This window comes from Botryllus schlosseri, chromosome 9, assembly GCF_051294905.1.
Source record: "Botryllus schlosseri isolate E-star chromosome 9, Bs_hap1, whole genome shotgun sequence".
Classification (NCBI taxonomy): Eukaryota; Metazoa; Chordata; class Ascidiacea; order Stolidobranchia; family Styelidae; genus Botryllus; species Botryllus schlosseri.
In genome coordinates, this window is record NC_137244.1 from 14,639,955 (window position 1) to 14,656,123 (window position 16,169).

Genomic DNA, 16,169 nt, shown 5'->3' on the forward strand with positions numbered 1-16,169 from the left:
ATTGACAGATATACATTATCAACGACAATTATAGTTTCCAAAACCATTTTCCCATCGTGGAAGACCTGAATCTCTCGACCGATCGCGCCGCAACATCTAAAACAGTGTTTCTCAACCTTTTCGTCTTCGAGGAACGCCTTTGGACCGTCATGGACCACATGGAACCCCTCCGTTTTATTTCAAATTTAGCTCCATTCTCGTGCAACCGTCGTCCGTCTTGTGTAAATATTAACTGTAGGCAGCTGATGAACAGCAACAAAATGACTTTTCTTGAAAATATCAACATATTATATACATGTGCTTGTGCCATGTGCATAATAGCAAGACTTTTAGTATTTCAAAGCGGATTCTGTAGCTGCATTTCTTGATATACGCGGTCGCGTCTTGGAAATCCACGCCCTCGATTTGATATGAAGGAGTGCCGTAAATGCCTTTATACAAAGATAGTTAGTGGCGAATGTAGTAATAACGCGTAACGGCTGACACCTTTGGGTATGATCGCAACATATATGGCACCGAAATTAAGAAACAACCATTATTGATCGTATAACGTTTAGCCCAGTCATTTCTATCTAACACCTAATCTTGAAGTTTTTCTGGGATAGCGGTTCTTCACAGCGAGAAAACGGATTTTTGAAATCAATTTTTTTCCGAATCGCCAACAAAACATCTCTAAACAGCAATACGTTTGTACGAGTAGGCTATTGGCAAGTAGAATATTTCATCTCTCTCTCTTGTTTATGTGAGTTCTGAAGTATTAACGGTTATGAAGCGAAACTGGCTCGTGATTTCTCCATTTAAAAATACAGATCAGGTTATCTACTATTTTGCAAATCTGGAGGCTTCGCGGCCCCCGGTTGAGAACCACTGATCTAAAACATCTAGTACAAAGCTACGCAGTACGCACGTTTGTGTAAACGAAATTTCTGTGCGGCCGTGACAGCATTGTCACAAAGTGCAATGAAAGAGATGTCATCGAAAAAAAGGCCAAATTTTCTTGCTTACAGACAGTGTTTTTTCTGGTCGCACAAAAGGTACTTGCGACGTCACAATAAGGGCTATTTAAAGCCTATAATGCTCAATCCTGAACTGAATCACTGCGGAGTTCGATTTCGCCCTTGTCGCTACAGACAGCATGCGCCACGTAGCGGGTATCGGATTTTTTCTTCCGTTGTTTATTTCCAGATGAATCGCAGAACCGTCTATCAGATTTGTGACGTAACAAATCTCAACCGATATGTCTCAGAGGCGGATATGAACGGAACGTGCTTTATCTTCGTAAACGCCAAGTGGCCAACGTGGCCAAATCCGAGAGAACGCGTATCTTCATCTGTTGATTTTTAGAAACGAAAAGGGCCCATCCATTAAAGTAGCGCATCGAAATTCGTTCGAAAATCGCATGAAGATCAGATATATTTGTGATTCTAAACATGTTATCAAAGTCCGAATTCGCACCTTCGATACCCGAATTCATGCTCCGTCGAATACCTCCGAAAAACTAACCCAGAGACAGCCGTGATGTCACTCACGCTGGTGACGTCACAATCAACCGCCTACGTCATTTCATCGCCATATCGTCCCGTTATCAGCCGCGCAAATCACCATTATCCATTCAAGACCCAGACGATTCCACACCGACACTATGTCGTAGCATAAGGCATAATATTATCAAACGCGAGCCAGGAGAAACGCAGCGATCCAGCCTACCGCACGACTCGGATGATATCGAGTTACCGGGCGCGTATAATTGACAGGTAATGGTGCGCGGCCCATTGTTTCAGTAAATCAGGCGAGAACACTCCGATTCTCCTTTCAGCACGGCTCGTTTAGTCGGAATAAAGTAACAACTCCGCCCTCGTTATTATGGAAAGTAACGCGAGATGCAGCCGCATTCAATTGGTCTGGAATTCAACACGTCCGCCTTTCCACTTAGATTTCAGGCTAGCGGCAAGTCTTCCATTTCATACCGCCAGACTACGATATTTTCGCGTACGCAACCATGTCGCGATAAATCAATCACTCGCCGCGAACACCAATTGCAAAGCAGGGACTTCATATCTTTTTCACGTCTTGGTGCATATACACGACAATTCTTATCTCAAATGTTTATTCCGGTTATGCCAGAGTAGGCGACCTACATATCATTTGACATTCATCGCTACTTTACCGGATACTCCAACTCTGAAAACTTCGTCTCCGATTCCATCAATCCTGTAAATCGACTCGGAAAACGACACGTTTATTACGTTTTTAATTGTTACAATTACTTTACGTGAGCTTTATATCACTATTCTTCGGACAGAAATCGAAAAATCCCCACGTACTCATTTTGCAGTCTGCCAGTTGCACGGGTGGCTGGTTGACGCCCACTGGCGGACCCTCGAAAACAACTCACCACGGTTTTGTCCGATTGCGCGTCACGGTTGCAGCGTCCGTTCCTGTCTGTTGAGAACGTCCTGGTGTTTGAGAGCGGCCTCGAGCCTTTCCCTTGCCAATTGCACGCGTCTCTCTTGTTTCCTAGGCAATCATTGCGGTCGGATTTATGAAAAAAACTTTACGAGATGTCCCGGGTATTTCTGTCTGGTTTTGCCGGTGTCAGAGCTGCGTTTTCGCGTACAGCCGCGGCGCTTCAGTTTCAATATGAAGGCGGGCTCGTGGTCTTCGATAACTTAACGTAGGCCTGGTGGACTTTCATGTAAATCACTGATAACTCTCGGACTTTGAATATCGTGATCCACCCAATACCAGACCTTGAACATTCTAGGCAGGCCGAGCGGGCATGATCTAATGCAGGGGTTCATAATCTGGAATCCACGAATTAGTTGTAGGCGGTTCAGGAAAGGCCAGAGTTGAAATTACAACTACGAATCATAAAAATACTAAATACATTGTCCTTATTTTTGACAAGGACAGGCGACGATAGCCACACAGACGATACCAACACAAATAAATTGCACTGCTACTGGGTAATCAGGCCGCGACGCCTGACGTGATGACCTTTGTTTTTGCTAATGGGTTGCCCAAATTTCGCGGTTAGGCTACTCCGAATTTACTGTGGTAGTGCGGTTCAAAAAATTATCTCGCACGCACAATAGGAGGTAACCCCGCAGGCAATCCAAATATTTAGGGCTCCGTGCTAAAAAAAGGATAAGAATCCCTGACCTAATGTCTAGCAGATATGACGTTGGCTCATCAAAACACGGAAAAAGAAAAAAACGTAAGAAACTCCGGGCCTAATCCAATACGAAGGGTTCCACTTCCATACTATTACCGAGAATGGTATTAACGAGATGGACATTACCGAGAATACTGTCACCGAGAATGGACATTACCGAGAACGGACCAAACCGAGAATGGACATTACCGAGAACGGACATTACCGAGAATGGCCGACGCCAAGAATTATAGCTTACTGTAACGGACGTTGTCAAGAAATTTATACCAGAGAATCGATACCGAATGTGGCAACGCCGTGATGCACGCACACAACCTGTTCATATGCATAACATGCCTGCATTGCATATATTGCATTCTCGGTAATGTCCAATCTCGGTGGTGTCCATTCTCGGTACTGTGCATTCTCGGTACTGCCCATTCTTGGTACTGTGCATTCTCGGTACTGCCCATTCTCGGTACTGCCCATCTCGGTAACAGCATTCTCGGTAATAGCATTCTCGGTAATAGCCATTCTCGGTATTGTCCTTCTCGGTAACAGCATTCTCGGTAATAGTATTCTCGGTATTGAACGGGCACGAATACGAAGCCAGTCTTAAAACCCTAATTTTCAATGTCCTAATCTGGAAACCCTGCAAGCTGCATCCACCCCAACTCATTCTCACCTGACGTCGTCCTCGGTAACAACAAACGCCTTGCACAGGGGCTGCTGGGTATTGAGCCAGACGCACGCGTCCTTCATCACAATGCTAGAAGTCTGCCCGGTGATGGGCGGTCCGCGTTGGTGCAAATGGGTCGCTATGCGGCGCAGGAGAGCGTCAGAACTCGTGTCCGGGCCCACAGCTGAGGAAAACACGAACACGCGTGTTAGCCACCAGATGTGGTTAAAGTAATCAGCGTTGCTACTCTAGTAGGAGTGCGAATAGTGCCTTAAAATTCTACTCAATTATAAGACTATGTAGCATAGCTGCGCGACATACCTTGCAAAGACTTTGGCAAATCCAATGATGCAATGATGTTTTCCGAGACGTCCATCGCGTTCAGTCCCGACAGGCGTTTTTCTTTGAAAAGCTGCAGACATCAAGACGCATTGAACTTTGCGTTTATGGTACTGGTATATGGCACTACGATATCGCCATGACCTTCGCAGCTTGGACTGGGTGGGATGAATGAGCCCTTTTCGGAGCACTCAATGAAGTTTTGCCAACTTGCACTACTTACTCAAACGACGATGTTGTTATACCACTTCTGCATTTTAGGTATAACTAATTTTACATCTATATGAAGTACGCGAGCCTCCCGACCAAATCTACTTCTTGAAAATACTCACTGCAGTACTTTTCAAACATTCCATTCTGTACTTCCAATCCATGTAGTTTTGCCATGTCTTTGAAACCCCTACTTCTACTTGTAAACGAGTACAAAATTACGGCGTCACATCTACTCTGGCATCAACGCTGATGTCGAAATTACCGAGCCTGCCCCGATATTTTTATGTGAGCCTAACCAGGGTCGCAGATCTGAGAGTCTCGAGCAGAAAAAAGGCGCCAAAAATCGCGTGCATGCGCAATCTACCTGTTGCGGCGTCTTTCCGTTCGACCGTGACGCGTCCGACTTGACACGGTTGTGCCTATGGTTGGTTTTCTTGGTGACTGGTTGCTTGAAAATAGACGCGGTCTGTCTGGCGGGCAGGGACGTATCCAGGCCGCTGCGGTCGCTCTGTAAGGAAATCGAATTCACAATAAAATTACACACAATATATATGAAGACACGCGACCGCCTATCTGTCAAGGGAATGTACAGTTTTGCTGGTTGCATGTATCGACAATAATGAATTTCATTCCGTACCATCGCAAGGGCTTGGAAATTGGCGCCACGAATTCAATCTGTAATCATCAATGCCATCGTCATCGTACATTGCGTCAGAGTCACGCTTCCTTCGCGGCCTGTTACTCGTTGCACAAGGGACGAGGTATTTGCAGACTAGGACGGGTAGTACCTCCAACGCCTGACGCAATTCACGCAAATACCTTCGGGCTGTCTAGCACTTCATCGAAATTTTGCTTTTTTCGTTTGCTTATTGTATTTTGAAACTGCACATTGCACAATGATAATTCGCACACGCGATTACAAATAGCGCACCGTGATCGTATTGATGACCAAGCGATATCGCGCGCACAAAGCAAACTTACTCCGCAAGGGACATAAAACCGACCGCGCGTCCACTATTTGATCTTTCGACGAATTTGAGCGCACGCAGTGTCGAGAACGGTTTTGCCTAAGCTGTGTTTCAACAAGCCAGGATGAAACAAAGACTACGCATACGGATCAATTTAGCCGCCATCAACATATCGTTCCTTCTGAACTTCGGCGCGTATTACAGCGTACAAGGTAAGCAGAGGTACTGTTTACTTGTGTAACATATTATGACGTCATATCGTTTCCTCGATGATTTCCTGCAATAGTTACTCCTCATGAAGTTATTAATACCAAGGGCCTCGCTAACAGGTGAAAACAGACTGGTAAACATGATGTGCCCGTTCAAACCGATGGGGTACGGGGTACAAGGGTACGGGTACAAGGTATATGCCAAACAGGAGATTGTGTTATCATTCAAGCTCTGTCGTGTAACATAGCTCGGTACTTGTAATATCTCACCCTGTGAGTGAGCAGAGAACTAGTAGAAAAAAAAAACATTTCAGATCTTACAACACATCGTCCCTAGGTATTTTAGTTGGTTGTGATATTGGCAAGTAAATTGACGCAGCAAAAACATGCCGTGCGTATGATATTGTTTGTAATATTCGGAGAATGCGGCGCTATTACTCTAGTACGGGTAAATCAAGTGACTCGCTAATTTTCATAGCAGTAAAGGCTATGCCGATTGTCGATGGCCGACAGATCATTGAAATAGCAGGAAATGGTTCAACAAGACATACCTGAAACGACTTGACAGAACCACAGGAAAGGCATTTTTGAAAATATTTAGCACTTTCGCAACAGGCCCACTCAACCACTCATGAATGAAAATGCATCGTTAGCCTATAATAGGATTGGTAGATTGAAGAACTTTTCAAAAGCTACCCCAACGGCTAAGCTAGCGAACCAGGGGTCCATACACCACTTGGGGGTACGCTATGCAGTGTGAAATTACACGTTATTATAGGCCCGAAATTATTTCGCAAATCAACATCAGCCTGTTGTGGAACTATCAGACACAGGCATTTCTGCCGTAAATTCCACCCCAGAAAACACCAAGACCCAAGGTGCGTTTCGGTGCAACTGCGACGCCGTAGACTGCGTTGCCACAACCTTGGCCGCCAAAAAACATAAACAGGCCTTTTTCGACTACATGCGCTAAATTTCCGTACGAGCGCTAAAACTGGAGATGCCGGGCATCGATCCCGGTGCCTCACACATGCTAAGCATGCGCTCTACCACTTGAGCTACATCCCCCACGTTCAAAGCGGGGTTCAAACTCTATCCATATCGTAGTCAAGTGGTGCAATCATCATTATATGAAGTGTTATCAGCATTTGATAATAACACCGAACACTTTGTTTCAAACATGTTTTAACCAGTGTTTTAAAAAAAAGGCCTTTTAAAAAAAACAGAAACAGGCCTTTTTCGACTACATGTGTTAAATTTCCGTACGAGCGCTATTGAGGTATTGCCCAGAGAGTGAACTCTAACCGAGCCACCGTCATCCACAGCTCAAAGAGTACATCCATATGCTAAAAAATCTACTGAAGGCATTCACCTCATCTGCTGAAAATGCAAGCCCTGTTGGAGACTCTCGACTCAATGCTATGCCTGCCACTGGAAGCTGCCTCGGCGGAAATAAAGTCGGAACTGGATCCCTATTCCAACGCAGCGTGGCTCGTATGCCCCTACGAATGAACTTCTCCTCGAAATGTCTTATGCACACCACAGAGCACTTGCTGGGCTTCCAATTATCGCGATCCATAAACCACAACCACTCGGAACAAAGTGCTTCGTTGTCCAGCGGGAAGTGAAACGACGACACCGGCGACTTGTTACAGTATAACCCCGAGACGCAGCCTAACACGCAACATTTATTAACCATTTCGCTCATCGAGCTATCTAACCATCAGACTATTCTCTCCACTAAGCAAAAATAATTGAAATAAGGATCATGAATGTACGATTGTACGTACATGCACAATGTACAATTTGTACATGTACTGTACTACCAAATATGAAGGGACGACCCAGGGTTAGGCGAATTAGTGCAGTCCTGTAGTATAAAGCAGGGATATGTAGAGTTCTAGATACTCCCGGAATGAACTACCGGGTCGCAACTACCTTATCCTGTTCGTGCTCGAAGTAAATCCTAGACAATCCAATCTTGATTTAATATAACTCATCAACGCCACGTAGAAGAGGTATTGCGACCTACCGGTACTCTACCGTTAGCCTGCGAGACTTGTCTTAGCCTCTTACTTGCATTGTGTTAAATTACGTCACAATGACAGAGCAAAAGAACGCTTTCTCTGCTACCCTGGCGGACAAACGACCTGCAACTGCAATTCCAGTCAGCAATGTGACGGGATGTTCTGTCGTGACTTACTGCATGCCCCGAGCGGACTGTATAATGATCAATATCTAATAATTGACTGAGGGGGGTGCTTTTTCGTGTCGATATCGGCGAGTGATATCATATCGGCTTTAAACATTAAAATGAAGTCCTCAGTGCTAGTATATCTATATTTCTATATCATGTGACTTTCGAACAAACCTGACTGAGCATTGACCATGAGCACTGAGCAGTGAGCACCGTATGAATGGATTTGGATGATAAAGCGATTTTCCTTGGCATTTGAGCATGCGAAGCAATGAAAAACGACAGTTGCGCAATGAGCACCCAACATTGAGCATGTGACTTTATATTCCCAAAACTAAACCTAAACGCGAAATTAGACCTTACCCAAATCTTTACCTTCTACCCACACGCTCCAGCGAAGCAAGCCCATATGTCCACGGACCACTCAGTACTCCAGAACGAAACATAATTAGGATTCGAAAAAACTAAATCCACACGTCATCGCTAAACAGCGCACGAAATGTATTTTCAGGGTTACAGAGCAGCCTGAACAAATCAATAGGAACACAATCGTTGAGTGCGCTGTTTGTATCCATGACAATATCCGCGCTTATCCTGCCGCCCATCGTCGTGCCGGCGATAGGCGAAAGAAAGTCGATGGCCTTGGGCACATTCGCGTATTCGATTTACACAATAGGTAAGCAACGACACTTTTCCTTATATATCATTCGAATAGTTTGTAACATCTTATTTTTTCAGCGAACTTCTACCCTCGACCCTACACGCTTATACCGGGTGCTGTGATTCTCGGATGTGGGGGTGCTATATTGTGGGTCGCGTTGCGGAGCTACATCCGCGCCATGTCCGTGCAGTATTCCTCAATCGACAAAGTGGACAAAGACACCATAACCACGCACTTTTTCGGCGTTTTTCTGGCGTTCATGTCAGCTTCCCTGCTTCTAGGAAATCTCATATCATCGGCAGTGTTCCAATCAATAACTCTACCTACGCATGAAGTGTCGTCGAAAACGAACATCTCTAATCTCACAACCCAGCAAACGTGGACCGCGAAAGACGCAAACGTAACAGAACCCGACACGGAAATTTCGTGTGGAACACACAATTGCGATTATCCCAGTTTAATAGAAAACGCGCGCGCTTCAGAAACGGAACTAATTGATTCCCCGGTGCTGAACATACTGTTCGGAGTGTTCGCAGCTTCGCAAATGCTCGGAGCGCTAGTTCAGTACTTCGTCCTCACGGACTTGCAATCTGACGACCAGCAAGATAAGCAAGGCGGCGACTGCGTGGACACAAAAATGATAGCCAGTGGTGACGCAAGAGAACCTTCAAAGATGCAACTCATCACGAAAAAGATATTAGCGACCAGCAAACTTAATATTTTCGACACAGTCGGCCGACTTATGATACCACTGACATTCAGCGTTGGGCTCACGGAAGGATTCGTGATGGGGCAACTGACTCGAGATTGGATGACTTGCTATAACGGTAATACGCTTACACACCACGTGTGGTTGGTTATAGTATAGGGTTGCCATACGTCCGGAATTTCCCGGACATGGCCGGAATTTCACTGTTCAAACTAGCGTCCGGGAGGAATTTCTAAAATATGCCAAATGTCCGGAATTTTGACGTAGGCTCATAATTTTTTTCGTAAATCAGCATAAAAACAATATTGTTTGGGAATATTTACGCTGATATATGATATTTTTCTTCGCGCTGTGCGCGATTTACTATCACATTTTTTGATTTTAATATGGAGACTACCGCCATCGCAAAAACTGCCATAAAATATAAATAAAAACGACCTTCATTTACTGGAATAAACCAAATTGTAATCACAATAATATGAGAACGGTATATTCCTAGAGATCGTTAAGGCCGTTTACATTCTTTATTCAAAGATAGTGGTTCCGAACGGGGGGGGGGGGTCGTTTGCCTTTATTCTGGGGTTTGCGAATATGTTGAACGTAATCAGCTTCCAAAATAGCCCATGAGTAAGTCTGGGCAAAGGTGCTTCTTTTGGTAATCAGCTCGTAAAATTTTGATCTGGGCCACGGAACATTTTCAAATTATAGATGGAGTCGCGACCATCAAAGGTTGGAAACCACTGGATGTGGGGTGTTGAAAAAGCACCGTGGTGCGCACCAGGATAAGGCTGATTAACAATCTTCTGGGTAGGACATGAACATGACTTAACGATGTGCAATTGCGCTCCCAGTATTTTCGAACTCATCATCCTCCACCAGCACTACCGCTAACTCTGATCATGTGAGCGGAGAGTAGTATCTATATAGTAATATATGGAACGAACAATGTTATTGACAGAAATCATTCAAATAATCGACCAGATTCATATAGCAAGCACCTAGTGTGGGCTCAAAATCATTGTTTATTTGGGCGGAAGGGGCTGAAAACATGTGCTTTCGGTCCTGGTTATACAACACACAGCCACATACTCCTGAGCCGGACCGTGACCACCTCTGGTCTATGACCAAAGCTTTGCTGGTGTGACGTCATAACTCCTTTTCAAATCCACTAGTGGGCGCTAAAGAGTGTCCGGAATTTGGGTTGCTGAAATATGGTAACCCTATTATAGTATAGACATTTGGACACCGTGCCGCATGTATGAAGAAAGCAGGCTAACATTACATATTCTTTATCTTACAGGCATCGAGTATGTTGGATATGCAATTTCTGTTTTCGGAATCGGGTCTATAATAGCGAGTTACGGGTCTGGCTTGTTGTCCTACGTGGTGAGCAGGCGGACCATGCTGTTGGTTGTGCTATTCTTGGATTTGGCATCGGCTCTACTTTTGCTGTTCTGGGAGCCGAATATGGTAAGACTCTCCGGTGTCCGATAGATTACACGTAGACGGAATGGAAATTACGGGTTTTGTTTCTACAAAAGATTACAGGGGACCAACTGTCACAGAGTTTGCTCATTGAGCAGCGACCAGCGCGGAGAACCAGTGAAATTGAAGTCACACTTCAGCTATAATCACTGATCAATCAGCCACGATGAAGAATAATTAAATATATGAGATTAGACCAGGGCCTACGATAATCAGGCCCCGGACTAGACCGCGTCAGGTTAAGACTACTCTACGGATACACCACACGATAGATATTTGACACCCATTGCTACGAATAATAACCGAATCTTATCGCAGCTGATTCGAACCAGACTGAATTCAGTGATGTTTCGATCAATTCGTTATGCGAAATACTCGATTCGATAGGTTTTAGCTGGAAGGAATCGCCTATTCGGGGTTGCCATCGAGTCGAGCAAAACTTGGGGTTGCATAACAGAGAGATTTGTAAACTGACATGCCGAAAATAAGACAAAAGTAAAAAATAAGGACAAATACAACTTCCTTTATAAGTTCGTATAAAATGAGGTCAAATCTTTGAAATAATGACGCTATTGCAATTTTTATAATAACGGACCGTCATGGAGAACACCTTGTCCTCAAACAAGACATACCCACTCTTACGCGTGTCAACATTCACACTTTCACCATTCAGACTAGAGACTCGTGGCTCCTCTACGTCACATTCGGAGCATACGGAATCATATACACCTGCCGCAAGACCTTGATCAACGCAAGCTACACGATATTCTTCCCCGGCAACAAAGAAGCGGCCAATTCGTCCAGCACGTTGTGGATGGCTATCGGAGGCGCGGTGGCCTACGTTATCAGCTCTACCATTTGCAATCGCGTCTACATCGCTATCCTGATGGCAGTATCGGTTACGGGGACTTTGCTGTACTACGTGGCGGAGCGAATTCGAGCCGAATCTAGAGACCAGTTGAAGCGTGAAGAGGGGTAGATTTACGTGGGATTGCTGTAATAATAGAGTACACAAATGGAGATGTGTGTTCGTCGCTGGTGTTGCGTATGTCAAGTCATGCCTTCACTAAGACAAACTCTATGAATCCAACATCCACACTCAACACATTTCAACCATCCCGTGTACACAAAATACGGACGAGCCGCAGCAGACGAAGTCTGGGCGCAAGCGGAAACGCGCATAATTTCCTCACGCCATTTCGCTCTCGAAATAGATCACCGTGATCTAAAATCAGCAACGTTCCTGTTCCGCATCGAATAATTATGGTTGATAACAAAATGAATCAAGAGATTTGATGCGACTGCTGTTATGCATATGCAATTTTGAAGAAACGTGCAACTATCGTGTTATTTCCTTACTGCGAAGGAAAGAGATTATGTCGGTCTTGCACCGTTAGGGGTATTTGATCACGTGAGAGTGTGGTCAGGATTAAATTCCGATGCATTAGAATGCTTAGATACATACTACTGAAGTCTTACGTTGGGCTTATTTCATTTAGTGATTATCTTATTTAATGTGAATAATTACATAATTTATTCGTCAATACGAACCATTTTCGGCCTTCCATTATTGCCGGCTTAAGGTCCCAGATTGGCCCACTACCATTGATCATCGCCGTAAATCCTAAATAGCTCGACACATATTTAATCGACGCAATATCCGGATCGAGATAATTTTTAGCGTAATTGGATTGATCTAGAACTACCAGGTGGGCCATAGAGTAGAAGCGCGAACAGAGTGGTGAAAGGCGCAGGCAATGCGGATAGTAATGGAAAGTACAGGGGATTCTGCGTCTGATAAAACGCGACTCCATATTCAGGGTCATGCAGGGAGACATACGACTGAGGATCCAAAATAGCTAGTTGATAAAAAACGGTATCACTGTGATATAGTGTTTTGGATGTCGGCTGTATCGATGATGTCATTATTTGTTTGGAGTGAGTTTGTAAAATGAAGAAGTCGCATCGGTTTGTCATGTCCTAGGCATTGCTTGCGAGATTGCAAAATTTAATAACGAGTGAGCAGGTACCAATATAATCGAGCCCTAGCGTAACAGTGTTTTCACTCCTGGGTCTAACCAAGAGCACTCCGGAGATCGCGAAACAACATCGATTTTCAGATGAATCATTTTCCATTGTAGGTCGCGCCGCGGTTCGCGTTTGGATGTATGTTGGCTGGAGTGCCGGATGCCAGCAGTGTTCATTATTAGTCGGGTGATGTGTGGCCATTACCAATGAACTGCATCAATTTAGAAAGCCAATTACTGATATTGTTCCGGTAGCCATCGCACAAAGACGCAGTTCAAGTTCATTTCCAATAACATCTTATGGAGAATTACTATGTGACATGGCGACAGTTTTGACGAGAATAGCAAAAAACCGAAAAAACTTATTTCAAATCATATATTCGCAATTAATAGGTAGTATAGAAAGTGGCTATCGGCTGATTACTTTGGACGAGAGATTACTTTGAACGAGAGGATTGGAAAAGGGAGACAACGGAAAGCAGATACAGAACCATGAAACGGAGGGTTCGGATCCGGATGAATCTTGCCACAGTTAGCAGTTCTATCCTGTTAAACTTCAGCGCATACTACAGCGTGCAAGGTAAGCAAAGACCTACTTACAACAGTCGAGCTCGGATAACTTCACTAAACACGGGGATTGAAAGCATGTGAAGAATAAAATCCGCGTCTAAATTCAACGAATCACATATTATGCAAGAACACAAAACAGGATCGAGCACAAGGTGGTGCCGACCGCCATGAGTTGCAGTATTGCTACACCTTTAGTTAATTTTTACAGGACTACAGAGCAGCCTTAACAAATCGATCGGTACATTATCTTTAAGCGCGCTGTATGCGTCGATGGCAATATCTGCCCTCTTCTTAACGCCGGTGGCGGTCCCGGCGTTAGGCGGAAGAAAACCAATGGCAATGGGTACATTTGGATATTCCATCTACACAATGGGTAGGTAAAGACAAATATCAGTCATCTATCTACATTTTAAGGGTTTAATCCTATCTATTTAGCAAACTGCTACGTTCGATACTACACCATGATACCAAGCGCGATCATTCTCGGGTGCGGAGGAGCGATTTTCTGGGTCGCGCTGCGAAGCTACGTTAGGGCCCTGTCGTCGGAATACTCTTCCATAAACAACGCAGACAAGGAAGCCACGACGGAGCACTTTTTCGGGATCGTTATGGCGTTTTTGTCTGCTTCCTTTCTGGTCGGTAATGCTATATCGTCTGCAGTGCTACACTCCGTTACGACAACTGCAGTTGAGGCGACTTCAGTAACGAACGATTCTAACGTCACAATCGCGCGAATGAGCATTTCCGGATCTAAAAAATTACTCGATTGCGGAATACATGCTTGTGGTAAAGGCTACGGGGCCGTCGCACTGGATACGCAAGCCGGCATCGCGGATTCTACGGCATTGCACATAATGTTTGGAATTTTCGCCGCTTTACAAATGATCGCCGCGTTAATTCAGTGGTGCGTTCTGACTGACGCACGTAACTGCGATCATTACATTCAACTCGACGATGACAAGGCAGTACCGGACACCGGTAGCCTGTAAGAATCCACGAACAAGATAAGTGTCATGGCTAAGATATTATCGACAGCCAAGCTCAACATATTCGACCCGACAGGCCGGTTGCTGATACCGATTGCATTCAGCAAAGGAATAATTGAAGGGTTCGTGATGGGGCAATTTACAAGAGACTGGATGACGTGTTATGAAGGTAAATTTCCCGCGTGATGCCAACATAGGTTATCCGTTTTGCTACGGCTGTACTATGACATTACCAGAGATGGTCAGTACCGAAGCACTTCTACTCATCGATCAAATCTACTTTCTCAGACGTAGTTTTGAAATTCTTTTAAATCGCTACTTCTACTTGCAATTGAGCAGATATTTGCCGCGTTACTTTTAATTCTACTTCGGCAGCAACGGCGATAGTAACGACGAAAGTGTCAGTTAACCAAGTGTAAACTCATAGCATGAATGGCGAGATACAAATTTAAGTCTTTAGCCGCGCGATGCACCCATACATTCGAGTCATGTCCATGATTTGAAAGCTACGACTAGGGTAGTAAATACTCTTTATGAAGATACTTCTTGGTTTTAGGCATCGAATATGTCGGATACGGCATTTCCCTATTCGGAATCGGTTCCATAATGGGAGGATACGGTTCGGGCTTGCTGTCCTACATAATGACAAGGCGGATGATACTGCTAGTGGCGCTAACCTTTGAAACAGCGACCGGTTTACTTTTGCTCTTCTGGGAACCAAATGTGGTGAGCGCCTTGCACCGAGTTAATATACGGATGATAGATATTGAACAGGGCTGGGAGTACGAGTTTCGTCTTGGTAGAGTCGGAGTCACAGCAATTGTGTAACACCCTTTGGAGTCGGAGCAACACATAGTGGCTGGACTATACTGTACTTCAAAATCGAACCAAATTTATCAGATGTTACAAAATGAGCCGCTGCAATTACAGAAGTGATCGACTTCTTCACGTAGCAGGACCTTCACAAATTAATTTATTTCTACGAAGTACGCTTTAAAGCATTCAAGTTGATCGAGTCTTATTTCGTATCTCTTGTCATCGATGAAAGAAGATCTTGCTAAGGCAGTCTTGTTTCACTTAAATATACTCGATACCAGGTCTACAAACGAACGATCATAAAGATTTTCATATACTTGCGTCTGCTTTTGTATGATGATTGAAATTAATTTGGACTGTAATACAATAATATTGAGTACAAAATAAGTGTTTTCTTCATTAAAGGAATGATTCTAGAAATGTTTTCACTGGAATTCTGCAAATTGCAAATACAGAATCACTGGTATTAGGAATCAATACAAAGATAGGTTGATGCAATTTGTGATAATATTAACCAAAAATGTAATGAACGTAAAATGTTTTGAGTAGATAAACAGGAAGGCTAGAGTAGGAGTCGGAACTGGAGCCGGAGTGGTAAAAGTTTCAGGAGTCGATGGTAAAGTGAACCGATTGCACAGCCCTGACGGTGACATTTTTCAGGCTACGGATGCGTGGATTTTCTACGCCGCATTTTGCCTGTACGGTGCGATCTACACGAGCCGCAAGACGCTGATCAACGCCAGCTACGTGATCTTTTTCCCCGCTAACAAAGAAGCGGGCAGTTCTTCTTTTACACTGTGGGGCGCCGCCGGGGCAGCGGTCGCGTATCTCATCAGCCCTATGATTTGTAATCGCGCTTACGTCATCGTGATGCTGGCGACATCCACGTTCGGGGTTTCGCTGTATTTTGCAGCAGAACGGCTCCGGGACCAGGAGCAAAACAAAACCGGGTGATCGCGCGGTGGAAAATACTGATGGAATGCAGCGCAACGCGTTTTGAGGACCGCGTGCGATCATAACGTTACGCTAACGTTACGCAAGAAAAATTCACCAGGGTTCAAGGATCTGCATAATTCAAATCATGGATTCGATTACGAAAGCTTCTAGCAATAGACATATTAAATTATTTTGTCACGCCAATGAAAATCCGGTACGG

General features: G+C 44.5%; 4 protein-coding genes across 5 annotated transcripts in view; 3 read left to right on the forward strand and 1 right to left on the reverse strand.

Moving 5' to 3' along the window:
• Positions 1–16,169, reverse strand: part of LOC145446678 (methyl-CpG-binding domain protein 2-like) — an 89,215-nt gene that overhangs the window by 13,643 nt on the left and 59,403 nt on the right. Inside the window, exons 1-5 of one of the 2 annotated variants that reach the window (XM_080325032.1) lie at positions 6,935–8,239; positions 4,750–4,893; positions 4,155–4,245; positions 3,840–4,017; positions 2,396–2,517 (exon numbers count right to left, since the gene is read on the reverse strand). In XM_080325032.1, coding sequence (XP_080181158.1) covers positions 2,418–2,517; positions 3,840–4,017; positions 4,155–4,245; positions 4,750–4,893; positions 6,935–7,270 — 849 coding nt within the window. In that variant the 5' untranslated portion in view covers positions 7,271–8,239 and the 3' untranslated portion in view covers positions 2,396–2,417. Of the gene's footprint in view, positions 1–2,395; positions 2,518–3,839; positions 4,018–4,154; positions 4,246–4,749; positions 4,894–6,934; positions 8,240–16,169 lie in introns of those variants that run through there. The other variant, XM_080325033.1, reaches the window with a different exon arrangement.
• Positions 5,223–12,305, forward strand: LOC145446677 (protein unc-93 homolog A-like). The gene is made up of 5 exons (XM_080325031.1): positions 5,223–5,565; positions 8,271–8,435; positions 8,498–9,247; positions 10,430–10,599; positions 11,288–12,305. The coding sequence occupies exons 1-5, from the start codon at positions 5,478–5,480 to the stop codon at positions 11,591–11,593; spliced, it is 1,479 nt and encodes a 492-aa protein (XP_080181157.1). The 5' UTR covers positions 5,223–5,477; the 3' UTR covers positions 11,594–12,305.
• LOC145446679 (protein unc-93 homolog A-like) lies at positions 13,288–14,200 on the forward strand. The gene is made up of 2 exons (XM_080325034.1): positions 13,288–13,584; positions 13,647–14,200. The coding sequence occupies exons 1-2, from the start codon at positions 13,482–13,484 to the stop codon at positions 14,198–14,200; spliced, it is 657 nt and encodes a 218-aa protein (XP_080181160.1). The 5' UTR covers positions 13,288–13,481.
• LOC145446680 (protein unc-93 homolog A-like) lies at positions 14,084–16,040 on the forward strand. Its single transcript, XM_080325035.1, has 3 exons — positions 14,084–14,366; positions 14,754–14,923; positions 15,674–16,040. Exons 1-3 carry the CDS (start codon positions 14,225–14,227, stop codon positions 15,965–15,967), a joined length of 606 nt encoding a protein of 201 aa, XP_080181161.1. The 5' UTR covers positions 14,084–14,224; the 3' UTR covers positions 15,968–16,040.

Excerpts from the sequence above, each read along its gene's own strand:
- LOC145446677 (XM_080325031.1), top strand. The coding sequence starts at position 5,478 with ATGAAACAAAGACTACGCATACGGATCAATTTAGCCGCCATCAACATA. Across the intron at positions 8,436-8,497 it reads GTATTCGATTTACACAATAG|CGAACTTCTACCCTCGACCC; the intron begins GTAAGCAACGAC and ends TTATTTTTTCAG. Across the intron at positions 9,248-10,429 it reads TTGGATGACTTGCTATAACG|GCATCGAGTATGTTGGATAT; the intron begins GTAATACGCTTA and ends TTTATCTTACAG.
- LOC145446679 (XM_080325034.1), top strand. The coding sequence starts at position 13,482 with ATGGCAATATCTGCCCTCTTCTTAACGCCGGTGGCGGTCCCGGCGTTA. Across the intron at positions 13,585-13,646 it reads ATATTCCATCTACACAATGG|CAAACTGCTACGTTCGATAC; the intron begins GTAGGTAAAGAC and ends CTATCTATTTAG.
- LOC145446680 (XM_080325035.1), top strand. The coding sequence starts at position 14,225 with ATGGCTAAGATATTATCGACAGCCAAGCTCAACATATTCGACCCGACA. Across the intron at positions 14,367-14,753 it reads CTGGATGACGTGTTATGAAG|GCATCGAATATGTCGGATAC; the intron begins GTAAATTTCCCG and ends TCTTGGTTTTAG. Across the intron at positions 14,924-15,673 it reads TCTTCTGGGAACCAAATGTG|GCTACGGATGCGTGGATTTT; the intron begins GTGAGCGCCTTG and ends GACATTTTTCAG.